The sequence below is a fragment of the Diadema antillarum genome, unplaced genomic scaffold, assembly GCF_040938485.1.
Source record: "Diadema antillarum isolate AM-2024a unplaced genomic scaffold, OU_Dant_1.0 seq00000599_RagTag, whole genome shotgun sequence".
Taxonomy (NCBI): Eukaryota; Metazoa; Echinodermata; class Echinoidea; order Diadematoida; family Diadematidae; genus Diadema; species Diadema antillarum.
The window spans coordinates 582,410-600,317 of NW_027271529.1; the positions used below are offsets into that span (position 1 = coordinate 582,410).

The following is a 17,908-nucleotide window of genomic DNA, read 5'->3' on the forward strand; positions in this document are numbered from 1 at the left end:
AAACTAAATGATTCATAGTTATTATTCATCGAAAACATATGTACATTGTACTTCACTTGCTGAATACCACAGAGCATTTTAATGTACATTGTAGAGTACATGCGCCAGGCAATCATGTCAAACTGCACACACATGAACAGAAGCATGTTTTCCTGCTCAGTGTGTAGTATACTGTAGAAGGCAATGGACAAGATGAAGGATTGCTTTTCTCATTTTCCATTTTTTTTAAATTTGATTATTAGAATCGGAAGCAAACAACCTTTGGCTAGGAGCCAGTGTGTGAGAGCAATTCCCCCCCCCCCCATCTTAAACAATTCATTTTGTATCTTGCCATTGTGTAGTGTACGCATCTTGTACAATGGTACGACTGTATTTGTAGAAGGCCTCTCTTCAGCCTACACAAATCTTGACTGATGGAAACAAACTTTGCTCAAACTTTTCCAACCGTCCTTGAGGTCATGTTATTATTCTTTAGCTAGTCTAGAGGGTAGAGTACTAAAAATGTTTACAACTTTGTCGACTGGGAATGATAAGCTTACACTTGGATATATCCATGCCCTCCAGATGAGATTGAGTTGATATACATGTATATGGGGATGTGTACTGTACCATTGTACATGTAATTACACGCGTTATTACATGCGTTATTGTATTTTGTTTGTATTAATTAATACTTTGTAAATTTAGGACTTGTGTGACAAATTTCACAAGTGGCTTAACTTGTGATCGAGTACCACAGTGGCAGAATGAAAAATAAACGAACAGTACAAATGTATATGTTCCATCTTCAGGAGAATAGTTTGTGACTAGGAGGTGATATTTCTGTTCAACATACAACATATTGTGTTACAGGATGCAGTTGTAGCAGCACGTACCCCGTTAGATTGACAATAAGTCACCGGCCGAGAGAGGGAGCTATTTTTATCGGTATAATCATGTCACTCTCTCCGGACGCTCCCCGATGGCAAAAAGAAACAAAAGAGCTAATTTTTGCTGACCAGTCCTTTGACCACGGTTTATGTAAAAGGTACACGTAGGCTTGTCCCATAATACTTGCCACGTAGCCCCCTTTTCCCTAACATTAACCGTGGACATAGCTTTTTCTCTCACTCTGGCTCCTCGACCTCCAAAGGAGATGGACATAGACCATCGCTCTCCTGCGTCCGATACAAAGGGGAGATGTAATATTATACTTTCCAGAGTCAAGTCCATCCCGTATTGAGTCAGTTTTACATTGTACTATAATTCTTGGAGTTCATACAATACACCACATCGGTGAGGTGCATTTTTCAAGCAACATTAATTCTAAATAGTTGTGGAACAATTGTTATGAAGAGGAGTTGCCTTCCTGTCATATTTGCGGACGCTGCATGAGGCTTGCATCAAAGCTCATCATCTCGCATCTCCTCCCATCGTCAACCCCGTCGTCAATGACTAAGGATGAACTTCATCCATGTTCAGCTCACGACGAATTAGCGTAAATTTATTGTGAATCTCCAAGTGGGATCGCATCCGTAACAATCGATGTCAACGCTATTGATGTGAGTGCCGGGCGACGACGAGGCGGCGAACACCGGTCCCGTTCCAGACAGTGCGTGTACACGTCAGCATCTCGACCCGGAGCTCATCGTGGCAGTGCGCACTGCAGTTCGCGATCGCGATCGAGGTCCCCTTGGAGAGTGACGTGGCCGCTGTTTCACCCTGGAAGCGACTAGCTGACTAGGGACTCTGTTAGGACTGTCGCGGTGGTTCGTAACTTATGCACCCTTTTATATGTATTACCGCTCCTAATAATTATAACCACATGTATGTCCCCTCAATTTCAAGACCTCCTTTTAAACGTTTTGACCAAATATAATTTGGTGTGATTGCTCATGGAGAGTCGTAAATAACCAATACCCTGATTGATTCATATTCTGGGGGAAATACCCTATAATCATCACCTGCGTGTGATATAATGAGGTACACGACAATAAAGCGTGTATAGTATTGAAACCTTAAATATTCTGTTGTCAACGCCCATTATTACAATTAGTAATTGTCGAGTGGAGTCATAACTCAAGGCGTTGGAATATGGCTGTATGACGAGAGTGTGTTTGGTGTGTAGTTTGTTACACAACAAAAATAATATCTTGCCACATTAACACGCCCCGAGGCCTACCTTCCAACAAAGTGGTGACCCCGACGTGATCTAAAAGAGGTGTGATTCCACTCCATTTGATAATATGACTTTATAATACCCATGTTGTAGTTGACAACCACACACGCACTTAGTGTGAACCATACTATCTGAGCATATTCTTGCTACTATATAGGCTCATACTACATAGGTTGGCAATTTTGTGTTATGCTTACGTAATATGTATGTTGCTGTCTGTTAAGTTTGCAAATTATTCACGATTGTTTGTGGGCCTAATAGTTCGTATTCAGTAGCAAATTGCTGCGGCAGTGACCGATACCACATAACACTCCGGTCAGGACCTTGCGCCCTCGTTAGGCGATTTTATTCTTGCGTGAAGAGATTGTAACCATGGCTACCGAAAGTGCGGAGCAAACTCTATCCCCAGCGGCCTCGCCTGCAAAAGAGCCCGAGGAACGCTCACTCATAGGCACAGTTTCTATCAAATTGCCCCCATTTTGGGCAAACGACCCTCAAATTTGGTTCGCACAAGCGGAGGCACAGTTTAGCACGCGCGGCATTTCTAAAGAGGAGACAAAATACGCCTATGTTATCGCCGCATTGTCACCCGAAGTGGCGCAGGATGTGCGTGACTTAATTGTTAACCCACCGTCTGCCAACCAATATACCAAACTGAAACAAACTCTCATAGCGCGAATGTCCGAATCTGAACAGCGCCGCGTTAAGCGACTCCTAACTGAGGAGGAACTCGGCGATCGTAAACCTTCTCAGCTGCTGCGGAGAATGGAACAGCTGGTAGGCGATCAAACGCTAGAAAAGGGTATTCTGAAGCAGCTGTTTCTGCAAAGACTCCCCCAAAATGTTAGACTAATCTTAGCATCTACTTCTGACGCCCTAACTTTGCAGGAGTTGGCCGAGCTCGCGGATCGGATCGTTGATGCCCACGTACCGGGTGTCAATACAATGACAGCTAGCCCTCCGATAATAGCACCAGTTAGCAGTAGTGGGGGAAATTCGAGAGGGGTTACGCCTCCAGCGACGTTGGCAAAGCTAACGAGCGAGCTTGCCGAAGTAAAGCGTGCGTTGATTGATCTGACGTTTAGCGTCAAAAAGATGCAGCAGCGGGGACGTAGTCGCAGCCGTAGCACGGCAGGCAGGGGCGCTAAGACCCCCTCGCAACACAACGGCCAGCACGACCAGCAAAGCCAAGGAGCGAACGCTGCGGCGGCAGCGTCAAGTGATCAGCCCAGAGCTGATACACAGCAGCTATGCTTTTACCACTACCGATTTGGTGCAAACGCCCATCGATGCACTCAACCTTGTTTTTACAAGGGAAACGACGCGACCAGCGGGTAGGCGCGACGACCCCGACTGGTTCCCTCAGCAACAGTCGCCTCTTCTACGTCACTGACAACAATACGCAACAGCAATTTTTGATTGACACTGGTGCCGCAGTGTCGGTGTTTCCACCCGGCAAACATGAGCGAAAGTATCCATCCTCTTATCACTTGCGAGCGGCAAACAGCTCCCAAATAGCCACTTATGGCCAACGTTCATTAACATTAGATTTAGGTTTGCGCCGTAATTTTAGATGGATTTTCATAATTGCCGATGTGGCTACACCGATACTCGGTGCCGATTTCTTGCATCACTTCCACTTTTTGGTCGATGTCCAACAACGACGACTGATGGACACAGTAACAAACTTGCATGTCACAGGACAGACTGCGGTTAACGTCGGACTCAACCCCGTCGGCTTACATATGACAGCCGACGATGACAACGACCCATACCGATGCATGCTTACGACCGACTTCAGTGACATAACCAAACCGGTATACAAAGAGAGCGACGTTCGACATAACATCACACACCATATCGAGACAAAGGGACCACCCGTTAGTGCACAACCACGACGACTGACAGCTGACCGACTAGCCGTGGCCAAACGCGAGTTCGAACACATGCTCGAGCTCGGCATTGTGCGGCCGTCCAACAAGCCGTGGTCGTCACCTTTACACATGGTGCCCAAACGCACTGAAGGGGATTGGCGGCCGTGCGGAGACTATCGCGCCTTGAATAAGGCAACTATCCCCGACCGTTACCCCGTCCCTCACATTCAGGACTTCGCCTCGAATTTGCACGGCAAGCGCGTTTTCTCGAAAATAGACTTGGTACGGGCGTATCATCAGATCCCAGTAGAGACTGATGACATTTGCAAAACTGCGATTAGCACACCATTTGGCCTATTCGAGTTTTTGCGTATGCCATTTGGGTTACGCAACGCAGCTCAGACATTTCAGCGGTTTATTGACCAAGTTCTTCGTGGCCTCACATTCGTTTATGCATATATAGACGACCTCCTCGTGGCAAGCGCGAATCACGAAGAACACGAGCGCCATCTGCGTTTGCTTTTCGCAAGACTGCAAGAGTACGGCGTAGTAGTAAACGCAAGCAAATGTGAATTCGGGAGAGACTCGCTCGATTTCTTGGGCCACCGCATCAATAGCGAAGGTGTGAGCCCACTGCCCGAAAAGGTTGAAGCCATACGTCAATGCGCCACGCCCACTTCGGTCAAGCAGCTGCGTGCATTCTTAGGCCTGGTCAATTTCTACCGTAGGTTTATCCCAAACTGCGCAGAAACATTGACACCGCTCACGGACCTCCTCCGGAATCGTGCAACACGCTCACGAAAACCACTGCACTGGACACCAGCATGCGACGTGGCATTCGCCGAAATCAGAGAGAAAGTTGCACAGGCCACACTATTGGCTTACCCTTCTACCCAATCAGCGTTGAGTATCATGGTCGACGCGTCCGACAGAGCAGTCGGGGGCGTGGTACAGCAACTGACTGACGGGGCCTGGCAGCCAATCGCCTTTTTCTCTCGCAAGTTGAACGCAGCGGAGACGAGGTACAGTACTTTCGGACGAGAGTTACTTGCTATCTACTTGACTATCAAGCATTTTCGTTACATGCTTGATGCCCGTGACTTCTGTGTATATACAGACCACAAACCCCTGACTTACGCGTTCAATGCAAAGCCAGACCGTCACAGCCCGCGCGAAGTACGGCAACTTGACTACATATCCCAGTTTACTACCGACATTCGGCACGTAAAAGGGGCAGAAAATGTAGTAGCCGACATGCTCTCCCGCCCTGCGGTAAACGCGCTCCACACGACTGAAACAGTAGACTACGCATCGATGGCACAAGCACAGCAGTGCGATGACGAGTTGCAAGCAGAGCTGCGAAACCCACGTACTAGCCTTAAACTCGAACGTTTGCCTCTCATTTCTACTGGTGGTGAGATTATTTGTGATATGTCAACCCAAAAGCCACGTCCGTACGTTCCTCAATCCCACAGGCGCGCGATATTTGACTCAGTCCATGGCTTATCTCATCCTGGTGTTAAAGCCAGCCAACTAGCTATCACTTCTCGGTTCGTGTGGCCAAACATCAACAAAGATGTTCGAAAGTGGGCACGCGAGTGCATTCCTTGCCAGAAGTCTAAAGTTCATAGACACGTCAAAGCTCCTCTCGGCACATTCAGTACACCTGACGCTCGATTTGCGCATGTTCATATTGATTTAGTAGGACCACTGCCTACTTCACAGGGCAATGCATACGTTTTCACTTGTATAGATCGATATACGAGGTGGCCCGAGGCAGTGCCCATACCCAACATAACAGCAGAGACGGTAGCTAAAGTGTTTGTCGAACGATGGGTAGCAGTGCACGGCGCGCCGGAAATGGTCACCACAGACCGTGGAGTTCAATTCGAATCACGCCTATTTGAGCAATTAACGCGGTTGTTAGGCACGACTAGGATTCGCACTACCGCCTATCATCCGGCAGCAAACGGGATGATAGAGAGATTTCACCGCCAGATGAAAGCTGCACTAAAAGCAAAGAACGACCCCTCTCACTGGACTGAGCATATCCCGATCATCTTATTGGGCATTCGCTCTACTGTCAAAGATGACCTCAAGTGCTCCCCAGCCGAACTCGTCTACGGCACGACACTGCGCTTGCCCGCTCAGTTTGTTGCTCCTCAGCAGACCACTGTCGACCCGAGCGACTATGTTTCTCGATTACGTAACCACATGTCTCAATTCACACCTACTCCGCCTCGCTCCCAACACACGACTACTCACGTGCCGACAGACCTGCACACTTGTTCTTATGTTTTTGTCCGTGTTGATCGAGTTCGCAAGCCCTTGCAACAGCCCTACGATGGGCCTTACAAAGTGTTGCGACGCAACGTTAGGCATTACACACTCGAAATCAATGGCAAGAAAGAGCAGGTGAGCGTCGATCGCTTAAAAGTCGCGCATGTCGAGAGCAGCAGCGCGCCGGACGATGTAGTAGTGCCTCGCGACACAACGCGTTCCCCACTCGAATCTTCCCCAGCGACGTCGACGGCGTCGGATACGCCCGCTGCGAAGTCGGATCCACCGGTCCGACAAACGAGATCGGGGCGCCACGTCAGGTGGCCGGCGCGTTATGTGGTATCGTTAGGATAACGTTATTTCATTTAGTTACGAGGCGTCTGCCATCACTCTTGATGATGTCGAGGTTTTAAGGCAGATTTAATTAATTAATGTGAATACTATGTGACTGTCATAGGTAATTAGTATGTATGTTATATGTGTCCGCCTTGGCCGTATACAGTTTGTACAGATTTTTTTTTGTGTGTGTGTGTGTGATAATTTGTTATCATCCTAAGTTTCTTTTGCGTGATCTCAGAGTTACCCCCGTAGAAGGAAAACTTACCACGGGCGGATTCACTGCAACCAGATACACTAAGTTTTCGTATTTTTTATCGTACATGTATATTACTTTGTGTGCTTTCTGCGATACTCTAAATGTAGTACATTGTATAACGCTTAGGGGCTGCCATCGCAGAACGACACGAGCAACATGACATACACTTTTTTTGTGTCATACTTGGCCAATATGCTTTGTTTGTACTTTCCGTTACAAATGTTTACCTGTTGTATTATTATCGAGTCCGTGCTATAATGCATGGTCCGTGCTTGAGGCCGTTGAACCAACACACAGTTCAGTCAGATCGACCTCATAGCATATTATTATGTACAGTATTTTACAATAAGTTTTGTTAGCTTTAAAACAACCTGCATACCGTCCTCAATGGTATACATGATCATTGTATTGATATTGTGTTTTTGGCAGGTAGTAAGACGGTGTACATACAGTTCTTTTTTCTTTTGTCGTACGTCAGTGCTGGTCAGGACTTACGTACTAGGGGGGGATTCCTTGTAGCAGCACGTACCCCGTTAGATTGACAATAAGTCACCGGCCGAGAGAGGGAGCTATTTTTATCGGTATAATCATGTCACTCTCTCCGGACGCTCCCCGATGGCAAAAAGAAACAAAAGAGCTAATTTTTGCTGACCAGTCCTTTGACCACAGTTATGTAAAAGGTACACGTAGGCTTGTCCCATAATACTTGCCACGTAGCCCCCTTTTCCCTAACATTAACCGTGGACATAGCTTTTTCTCTCACTCTGGCTCCTCGACCTCCAAAGGAGATGGACATAGACCATCGCTCTCCTGCGTCCGATACAAAGGGGAGATGTAATATTATACTTTCCAGAGTCAAGTCCATCCCGTATTGAGTCAGTTTTACATTGTACTATAATTCTTGGAGTTCATACAATACACCACATCGGTGAGGTGCATTTTTCAAGCAACATTAATTCTAAATAGTTGTGGAACAATTGTTATGAAGAGGAGTTGCCTTCCTGTCATATTTGCGGACGCTGCATGAGGCTTGCATCAAAGCTCATCATCTCGCATCTCCTCCCATCGTCAACCCCGTCGTCAATGACTAAGGATGAACTTCATCCATGTTCAGCTCACGACGAATTAGCGTAAATTTATTGTGAATCTCCAAGTGGGATCGCATCCGTAACAATCGATGTCAACGCTATTGATGTGAGTGCCGGGCGACGACGAGGCGGCGAACACCGGTCCCGTTCCAGACAGTGCGTGTACACGTCAGCATCTCGACCCGGAGCTCATCGTGGCAGTGCGCACTGCAGTTCGCGATCGCGATCGAGGTCCCCTTGGAGAGTGACGTGGCCGCTGTTTCACCCTGGAAGCGACTAGCTGACTAGGGACTCTGTTAGGACTGTCGCGGTGGTTCGTAACTTATGCACCCTTTTATATGTATTACCGCTCCTAATAATTATAACCACATGTATGTCCCCTCAATTTCAAGACCTCCTTTTAAACGTTTTGACCAAATATAATTTGGTGTGATTGCTCATGGAGAGTCGTAAATAACCAATACCCTGATTGATTCATATTCTGGGGGAAATACCCTATAATCATCACCTGCGTGTGATATAATGAGGTACACGACAATAAAGCGTGTATAGTATTGAAACCTTAAATATTCTGTTGTCAACGCCCATTATTACAATTAGTAATTGTCGAGTGGAGTCATAACTCAAGGCGTTGGAATATGGCTGTATGACGAGAGTGTGTTTGGTGTGTAGTTTGTTACACAACAAAAATAATATCTTGCCACATTAACACGCCCCGAGGCCTACCTTCCAACACAGTATTTTAATGAGTTGTTAATATTTCAAGTATCAGTCAGCTCACAAAAATGCAATAACAACCCACCCTGTGAAATATGGCAAATGTGCATGTACAACTGTGCAGTATAGGCCTATGATTGTTGTGAATTATGCATGCTTATAGGGATGGGGGGGGGGGGTGGAGATTATCAGAACGCTTTTTATAGAAATTATGCACTTGACAGATATGTACACATGTAAGCAGTGGAGAGTACTGTGAACTGTGTTCACATTTTCGTCTTAGAACAATAGAAGTATGAAAATATAACATGTACATGCAGGGTGGTCCATGAGGGGTTTTAGCATGTCGCTGCAACATGCTAAAATTCTTGTGCAACATCCTAAAAAGCCAGCAACATGCTATGCAACATCCTCAAGAATTTGCAACAAGCTCAAAGTAAAAGTATTCAAAAATGTGCAAAACATGTGCATGACATAAGAAACATCAAACTACCAGGTACTTTAAATATTTGTGTGCAAAGCATGAGAGAGAACATTGAATGTAAGCAGCACAAAGAGAGATAAGCAGCAAAATATTGCGTACTACGTACTCATCGTGTGCGCTCCGCGCATATTCAATTTCTGCAATATTCTCAGATTCTGGGCTTGCAACATGCTAAAATTTCAAAAAGAGCAAAATGGTCAGTATACAAAATGAAGCAAGAAAATGAAAATCAAGTCATGTAAATTGTAGTGTCATATTAAAGAAATGTATGCAGTAAAAAGACCCTCATATTTCATTAGAAAGAGCAAAAAATTGCTGATACATTTAATGAAATATTATAAAGATATGCAAGGTTTGTAGTTTGCTTGTGAAACAAAAGTCAAACAGGTATGATACATGTACTCAGTCAATTACACATAATCTGAATAGAGAGTTTTAACCGTCAGAAGAGAGACTGATTAGTTTTGCTTTTCAGTACAGACTTTCATATATTGTTCATATGCTGACAAATACAATGTTTTACATTGGATGCTCAAGTGATATTAAACTGTATGTCTATATAAGCAGAGCATCAAACATACCCTTCCCTACCATCCTTTATTACCTCCGCCAAGGGAGGAGGTTATGTTTTCGTTACCGTTGGTTTGTTTGTTTGTCCGTGTGCAAAATAACTCGAGAAGTAGTTAACGGATTTTGATGAAACTAAGAGGAAAGGTTGAGAATGACACAAGTAACAAATGATTAAATTTTGGTAGTGATCTGAGAATTTTTTTTGGGAATTTATGAAGGATTTTGAATATTTTGACAGGTAGGGTCAATGAACTTGGGAGTTCAAGCTGCGCATTTTTGAGGTTTTCTAATGCGCACTAAAGTGCGTGCTCTAGTTTCTGCTAGAGCGAGGCGCGCGCTGTGCAGCTGAAGGTTTATGACGTAACAAAGGCTTCTATATTGGGAAATTGGGCGATTTTTCAGCATGTATACCTATGGGTGGAAATCACTGATCTCTATGGAAGAGCCCAAAGAGCTTTCTCCAGTGGTGGAGAGGAGAAAAATCTCTTTGGGAAGAGCAAGATCATCGTTGGAAAATAACTGTTTGGCAGAGGTCTGCGCTCTCAGAGTGCTTTTCTAGTATGCATCATCGGGGTGTTATAAATATAGAAGAAACATGTTCATCAACACTCTGTAAACTTTGGCAACATTCTGTTCTGTTGATGACTCGTTCATGTTCAATGATAGTACAATGTACGTATGCACCCTGAGCGCTCTACAAACTGGATTTGGCACAATATAGTGTAAGTTGCACATACAGTTGTATTAATTGCTATTAATTTTTTATTTGCCTCCCTTTTATTGTTATCGGCAGGTTATTGATGAAGATGATATGGACAATGATGACACCATAGTGGGACCAGATAACCTACTGGTAAGTGAGAGACTGCTGAGTGCAGACTTCTTTGCAGCTTGTGTATTGGTGATGATGATTGTACTTTGACTCCGTAACCTACTCCAGGCCCCATTTTTGATCCATATGTCTCATTTCATACCAAGGGTGCGTAGCCGGGGAGTCCACAGCAGATGGGGGGAGTCGCCATGTGCGTTTGATTGCTTGTCTCATGTTGTTGCATGTAAAAACGACACAGAAATATGTCAGAAAATTGAAGGGGCATGCGTGCACAGTGGCACCACAGAGAGAGAGGGCAGTGGCAGTGATGGAATCAGTGTTCATACATGTACAGTGTAGATTCTCAACTTGAGATTATTCTCTCATCTTTTGTACTGTCCTAATTTTTAGTACCATCTGTTGTCATCTGAATGCTCTCATAGAGAGCTGCCATTAGAAAAAAAATCACATCCACAATCAAAATGTATCGTACCTACAGTATGATTCGTATTTAGAATCCACGTTCACGTACACGTACAACATGCACACTGTCTGTGTTCATCAAGATGTAATGTACGATATAATGTGTACTGTTAGACTTGGTTACAGTATCTTCAACAAAAAGCAAGAATTTGAGGATCAATTGAATACCATCAGGAAACCAGCTGTTATTCAAAATTTGTAAGAGTGACAACATTTTTGATGAACGACCCTTTAAGGTTATTCCAGAAAACGCTTGGTCGTACTTTGGCAGTTTATCGAGATGAGCTGGGGTTGAGCTTTTCAGCCTGAAAGTCATAAATCTAAATTTAGATATATGGTTCATTCTTTACCACAAAATAGGGCTATGAAAACAGTTTTGTCAGAATTTTACCCTTACATGATGTTTTGAGACTGTAAATTTGTATTAGATGAGCAAAATTTTTGTCAGATTTGTGAGAGAGAATGTTCGAATTTCTCGATGGCCCCTAAAAAAACCCTTTTCGTTTCTTACCAACTAATAAAACAAGACAGAAGTCATATTTTTCCAACTGCGATCTCGTGATGGGCATCAAATGCCGCATGTTTGTCATGTGGCAATGCACAAGAAGGATCCTGGTAGAGATGTAATGTCATGCTGCTTTAATAGCAACAACCCAAACATTCAGCTACTCTGTGATAATAAAGTGTCAGATGATTCAGATGGAATGGTATCATCTTTCAGCACTGTGCTTTTTGTGTGATTGTTCCATGAACAGTCATCATATGGCCTACAAAAATTGTATGGTGTACATATGCCAGAGATTTTGTGAGTTGATTGATATTGTTAAAATTTAATAGCAAATTAGACAAATTAAATTGTGAAAAAAATCCCCTAACAGAATTGCTCTGTAGGCCTGCATTATAAATGAGGATGAATGATGCTTATTTCTCATTTGTTTGCTTTCCATAAAAGTCCTGATTGGCAGTATGCTACATGTATAACATGCTTCCAAATATGGTGTATTTAAAAATATTTTGGGTTAAGATTATCTGGAACAAATTAGATTCAGTGAATGCAGAAAGATGAATAGACCGGGGGGGGGGGGGGGGGGGGGGGATGGATGATGTTCATAATTCTCTATGGATGGTTAATTTGATTTTAAATGCCAAGTTTAAAAAAAAACACAAAAGAAATAGAAATAGAGTACATACATAAGTTTATGTGTTTGTGTGAATATAGATCTCTGTATTGATTGACATTTCATACTCAGTATCATTGACTGTAGTACAGTTGCATACAAATCCATACAAAAGGTACAGATGTAAAGATACCACATCCCCATATAAGTGTCAACAAATATGGCCAACAAAAATATGGGTTAGCAGGGTACTGTTATTCAGTCTTCATGGCTGCAAAAGTTTCAGGATTCCATGAATACATTATAGTGTCAGCACATGTGTGTTCCTGCCCATGACCGTTGTGCCAAACATTTTCCTTGGGTAGTGCCTAGAATTCTGAGAACAGAGAGGTGAATATCTACAGCTGCAAGGACTCCACGGAGGTGTTCTATTAAATCAAAAGAGCGGAGAAATGTCCGCACTCCCTGATTGTGCAACCTGCTTTTGCCTTTGATGACTCACCCATTACTTCCACGTATATGATCTTTTGTTTTTGTATTGTTTGTGTTTGTGCTGTGTCGTATGTGGCAGTGGTCAGGGCTGAGTCATTTAGCAGGGGGAATGATTATATTATTTATGAAATCTATTTGTTCATATACAGTAGGCCCTATTTATTAATTCATTTTACATGTACTTACCTACAATGTATTTTGTATGACATGTATGAAAAAATGTGTAAGTTCATGTACATCATCGTGTATACAAATTGTATAATGCTTTGTATTGTAATCTTTTTTTTTTTCTAATGTCAATTGTATAGAGAAGTACATGGTAGGCCTGGTGGTACTGGTAGGTCATCTTTCTAGGCAATTTGAATACAGTGAAGGACATTGTGGAAATTGTGGTTTTGTGTCAGAACAGCATAGCAAATGATACCCTGAGGAAGGAATGTTAAAAAGCAAACAAACACACATACTGACAGTGTATCTCAATATGTAACAGTGAATGGATGTGAGGAATTGTGTCCCCCTCCCCCCCCCCCCATACAATTATCCAAGTACAATTTGTACTTGGTATAGCCAGTGTATAATGTACATTGCATTTCTTATGTGTGTCTAGTGTACATATCGTATGTGAGTGTGTGTGTTTGTGGATGGGTGTGTGAATTCATGTTGGACAGAGAGAGCTACAGAGTACATTAGGTAGATTACATTGCATTTATAATGAATGTCATTGTGTCACATGTCTCTCAGTTTAAAGGTAAAAGTAGTTTCTGGTTTTGATGCTCACTTTTCAATTTGCATCATATCATCGGTTGAGAATGGTAAGGGCGTTAAGTTGCCACTAAACCCATAGTGTTCAAGACAACTTAACGCCCTTCTCATTCTCAACAGACGATATGCTCATTTGGCGAAACAGTGCCAGGAAAGGTACTGTTGAAGTGAACGCATATATTTGAGCTTTAAAAAGATCAAAGTGATAACCCTATGGCTGAATAATTTTTTGCTGTATATAGTATACATTGTAGTTGCCTCATGAGTATTTTTGATACCATAATAACCCAACAAATTCAATATTGATAACACGTTTGTTTGTATGTTTGTTTTCATCAAACTTGTGTTGGCAGGATCTGAAATTTGAGAAGTACTGTTCTGACACATAACTGCTGTGATGTGATCGATTTGCTCTAAAATGTGATGTTACAATGATAAAACTTTGCAAATATTTCCTGTGTTTTGCCTTGCAGAGTGAGCCGCTGTATGTTCCCGTCAAGTTTAACGACAGCGACAAAGAGGGTAGTAGAAGCAGTAGCTTCAGTGAGCCCAGTGATTCCAGTAAGTACAATGTACCAGTAATAGAAGCAATGCACCAGGGGGGCATTTCATGAAGGAACTTGTCGGATAAAATATCTGACAAGTCAATTGTATCTGACAAGTTTTGAGAAATTCTTTAGTCTGATTGGCTGATTTCTCTGAACTTGTCGGATATAATTGACTTGTCGGACATTTTATCCGACAAGTTCCTTCATGGAATGCCCCCCCCCCCCCAGGTTTAATACTCAAACAGATTAGAAAAAGTGCTTGGGATTTGAAGGGGCATTCCTCCCTGATAGCATGTTGCTTTGCGTGAAAGTAAAAAGAATTAGAGGAGTAGATCAGTAAAAATTTAGGGGAAAAAATCAGACGTGTAAAAAGATTTATAACTGATAAGTTTTAGAGAGTAAGCTGTTTGTACACAGAATGTCACAAATTTTGATTTCAGTATCTGTTCTTGAGAATTAAACATTTTTGCATGTCCTCCTTGGCAGGTAATTTATGCTTTGCCAAAGAATGTTTGGGAAAAATTAGAATTAGCAAAATTTTGTGTACAAATCTATTTCCCTTTGATGTTGTGTCTTTTTTTTTTTTTTTTTGGGGGGGGGGGGGTGTTTTTGAGATGTAATCTCAATAACTTTTTTGAGTATTTTTCGGGGCTTCATAGTACAGTACATGCAAATTAATTGAAAAAAGACAGGAAGCACACCAGGATGTTTGAGAGAAGTTATCAGTTCTTTGTGCCTTTTTCTCTAGTGTGTCAATGTTAATGCTACTATGATGATATGTTTATTAACAGTTACTGCCGACTAGTTCTTGTTAGTTACATTTTCTGTGTAGGATATGGCATACAGTATTAGTGAGCTACTTTATATAGTTAAATTAAAATTTACAGTCCCCCCCCCCCCCCCCACCCACCCTGATTTAATCGTCACGTTCTTTACACGTTGTGAAGAATGCATCAATGGAAACCACTATAGGTTTTCATCCCAGGGCCTGACTTCAATGTTTTCTGTTATTCATCTTAGAGGTCAACAAACTTTTTTTTTCAAGTGTTAATCTCTGTAGCTTTTGCTCATGTAAAGTGTATACACTGTGCATGTGTAGTATAGTGAGGACTGTTATGCATGCTGTTTACAATACTCCCTGTGTACATTGTGCTGATAAGATTGGGAATTGTGTGTGGTGTGTGTGGTGTAGTGTAGCCCTGCTCGCAGAACGTTACCTACACTGTAAAATTTAAAGGTTGCAGCCTCCCTGCTATTCATACTGTACATTGGCCCACAGATCAAGGGGCATGAGTGAAAAAAAAAAAAAAAACCTCCTCTCAATGTTTCAAATGATTCAGTGCATGATCTACACCTGTAATCATGTGTCTCATGTACACTACAGTAATATTACAAATGCACCAGTTGCATGAACTACAGTATTTGACCATTCATGATAGTCCTTGAAGGTGTAAAACAAAGTTAAAAGAAATTTGAGAAAGGGATAATTTTTTTTTTCAAAGTGTAAAGCAGTGTGAAGCAATAAAACTTTAAAAGTATTGTGCTTCCTTTCCAAATCTTATGTACCACCTTTATTTACTCTTGTTTTTTCAACATACATTTTGTACTGTAGGAATATCCTTTGATGGTTAATTGATGTATTGTAGAGGCTCTTCAGTGGAACTCTCACTGAATACCACTTCTTGCTCAAGAGGTTTTGTTTTCAAATTATCCAATGGATGTTTGGCTGAAAAAGAGATAGGGTTGAGGTTTTTGGTCTTTCTTTTAATAGTACCAGTTCCTGGTCCACTGAGCCATTTCAGTCCGGAGGACTTTTTATGTATGTCCAGAACAAGTGGGTGGAAGGCAGGAATGTGAGGGGGGCAGCCCCTACCGGAAATGTCCGCATCACTGATGTTCTGCAGCCATATCAACTAAACTTTTAGTGAGCTTCATTGAAGAGAATGCATCAGTTCCGCACTGCGAGTAGATCTGGAACCAACTGTTTGTGTACTACGAAATGTCCCATTGATTTCATGGGATGTTTTATTGATTTTATATGGGATAGTCAATGATATGTGCTAAGCACTGTACTGTGTGGTTCAGGCAGATGTATCAACCCGCTGTTGCTTCGCTAATGAGACTGAAAGAAAAAAGAACCCAACTTTAAAGGACAAGTCCACCTTCATATACATAAGGATTGAGAGAATGCAGCAATATTAGTAGAACACATCAGTGAAAGTTTGAGGAAAATTGGACAATCCGTTCAAAAGTTACGAATATTTTAAGTATCTGCGTAGTCACTGCTGGAAGAGAAGACTACTACAATGTATGATGTCACATGCGTACAACTATATATCAAAAGGGAAATAAAAAGAGAATTTCACAAAACTTTACTTTTTGAATAAAGTGCAAATTTCTTCGACTTGCTACTGACTTTCGTGTATGTTAAAGGCAATATTATTCCCCCTGCCTTCTGAAAGAGAGAAGTCGAGTGTTCTTTTGTCATGCGAGAAAAATGAAAATATGTTGAATTTTCTTTATTCTTTCTTTATATCGTTGAACTCATGTGACATCACAAGCTATAGTAGTCTTTTCATCCAGCTGTGACTGAGCAGAAACTTCAAAAATTCATAACTTTTGAACGGATTGTCTGATTTTGCTCAAACTCTCACTGATGTGTTCTACTAATATTGCAGCATTCACTCAACCCACATGTCTATGAAGGTGAACTTGTCCTTAAAAGAAGTTTCTTGGCAATGCACTCAAACATTTCAAGATAGACTCTGGTACTGGAGTACAATATTTACTGGTTTCTGGGCCCTGTTTCATAAAGCTGTTTGTAAAGTTACGAACAACTTACGAGGGACTGGTGATCAGCTCTGATATGCTATACTTATCAGAATTTCAATAATTCAGCACAAGAACTGATGCACCAGTCGCTCGTAAGTTGATCGTAACTTTACGAACAGCTTTATGAAACAGGGCCCTGGTCTACAGACAACACTCAACCTTTGACCCTAATCATTCAGACCCACTTCCTACAATCCCAGTTAAAACAAAAAATGTATTTAGTTATTTAGATTTAAGCTGGAAGCGATATTTAGGTGAACAGCTTCTGTGTCTGCAGTTAGAATAAAAACAAAACGTACAGAAGTTTACAAATCCTCCCACAGGGTTACTGTATTTTTTTTTTTTTGAGGGGGGGGGGGGGCTTGGTCAGGTAAGATGAATTTTGTGTGTCTCTTAATTCTGCAGAATCAAGACATCGATTTTTCAAATATTGGAACATACGACATGCAAAAATATTTGTGTGCTGTTATTTTTGCACTAATTTCTGGTTGTGCGAAATGTGCGAAAATTTCCACACCATGAAGATTTCCGCTTTTACAGTATATGAAATGACCCAGATCATATTGACCTCTTTGGATGTTAGAAGTAACATTAAACATTGGGCAGGAATGACCTTCTACCCTTTATCGACTCATAAGCAAACTACAAAAACCAAAGCTCATGGACAAACATACCTTGTCTCCATATCACAGACCGGTCTGTTTACTGGTCCCTTACAAATATTGGAGCTGGCATCATGGCGCAGCAAGGGAAATCAGCAAATTAGTTAGGTCAGTGACTTTAAGCCATGATCTAGGCCCAATAAATGGGACAGGATTTACAACTCTACGAGCTGCCAGATGCCGTAACTCTGCCATAACCAGCAGCCTGAATGTGCCATTGGGGTTGCATACAATGAAATTGCTGATGGCAATAGAAGGGTTGACATTGATTTTACAGGGGGAATGAAACCCCAGAATACATATATTGAAATGTGCATTTAGTGAATGCAGCAATATTTAAGTAGAGCACATCAGCAGAGTTGGACGACAATCTGTTTGTGAAAAGTTATGAATTTTTAGACTTTCGGAGCAGCCATCGCTGTATCAGAAGACTG

General features: G+C 42.2%; 1 protein-coding gene across 1 annotated transcript in view; it reads left to right on the top strand.

Annotated features, from left to right (window-relative positions):
* The window catches only part of LOC139735803 (solute carrier family 35 member F5-like), a 62,263-nt gene that overhangs the window by 8,404 nt on the left and 35,951 nt on the right, over positions 1–17,908 (top strand). The window contains exons 3-4 of the mRNA XM_071646553.1: positions 10,560–10,619; positions 13,906–13,993. Of these exons, the coding sequence (XP_071502654.1) occupies positions 10,560–10,619; positions 13,906–13,993 (148 nt within the window). The remainder of the gene's footprint in view (positions 1–10,559; positions 10,620–13,905; positions 13,994–17,908) is intronic.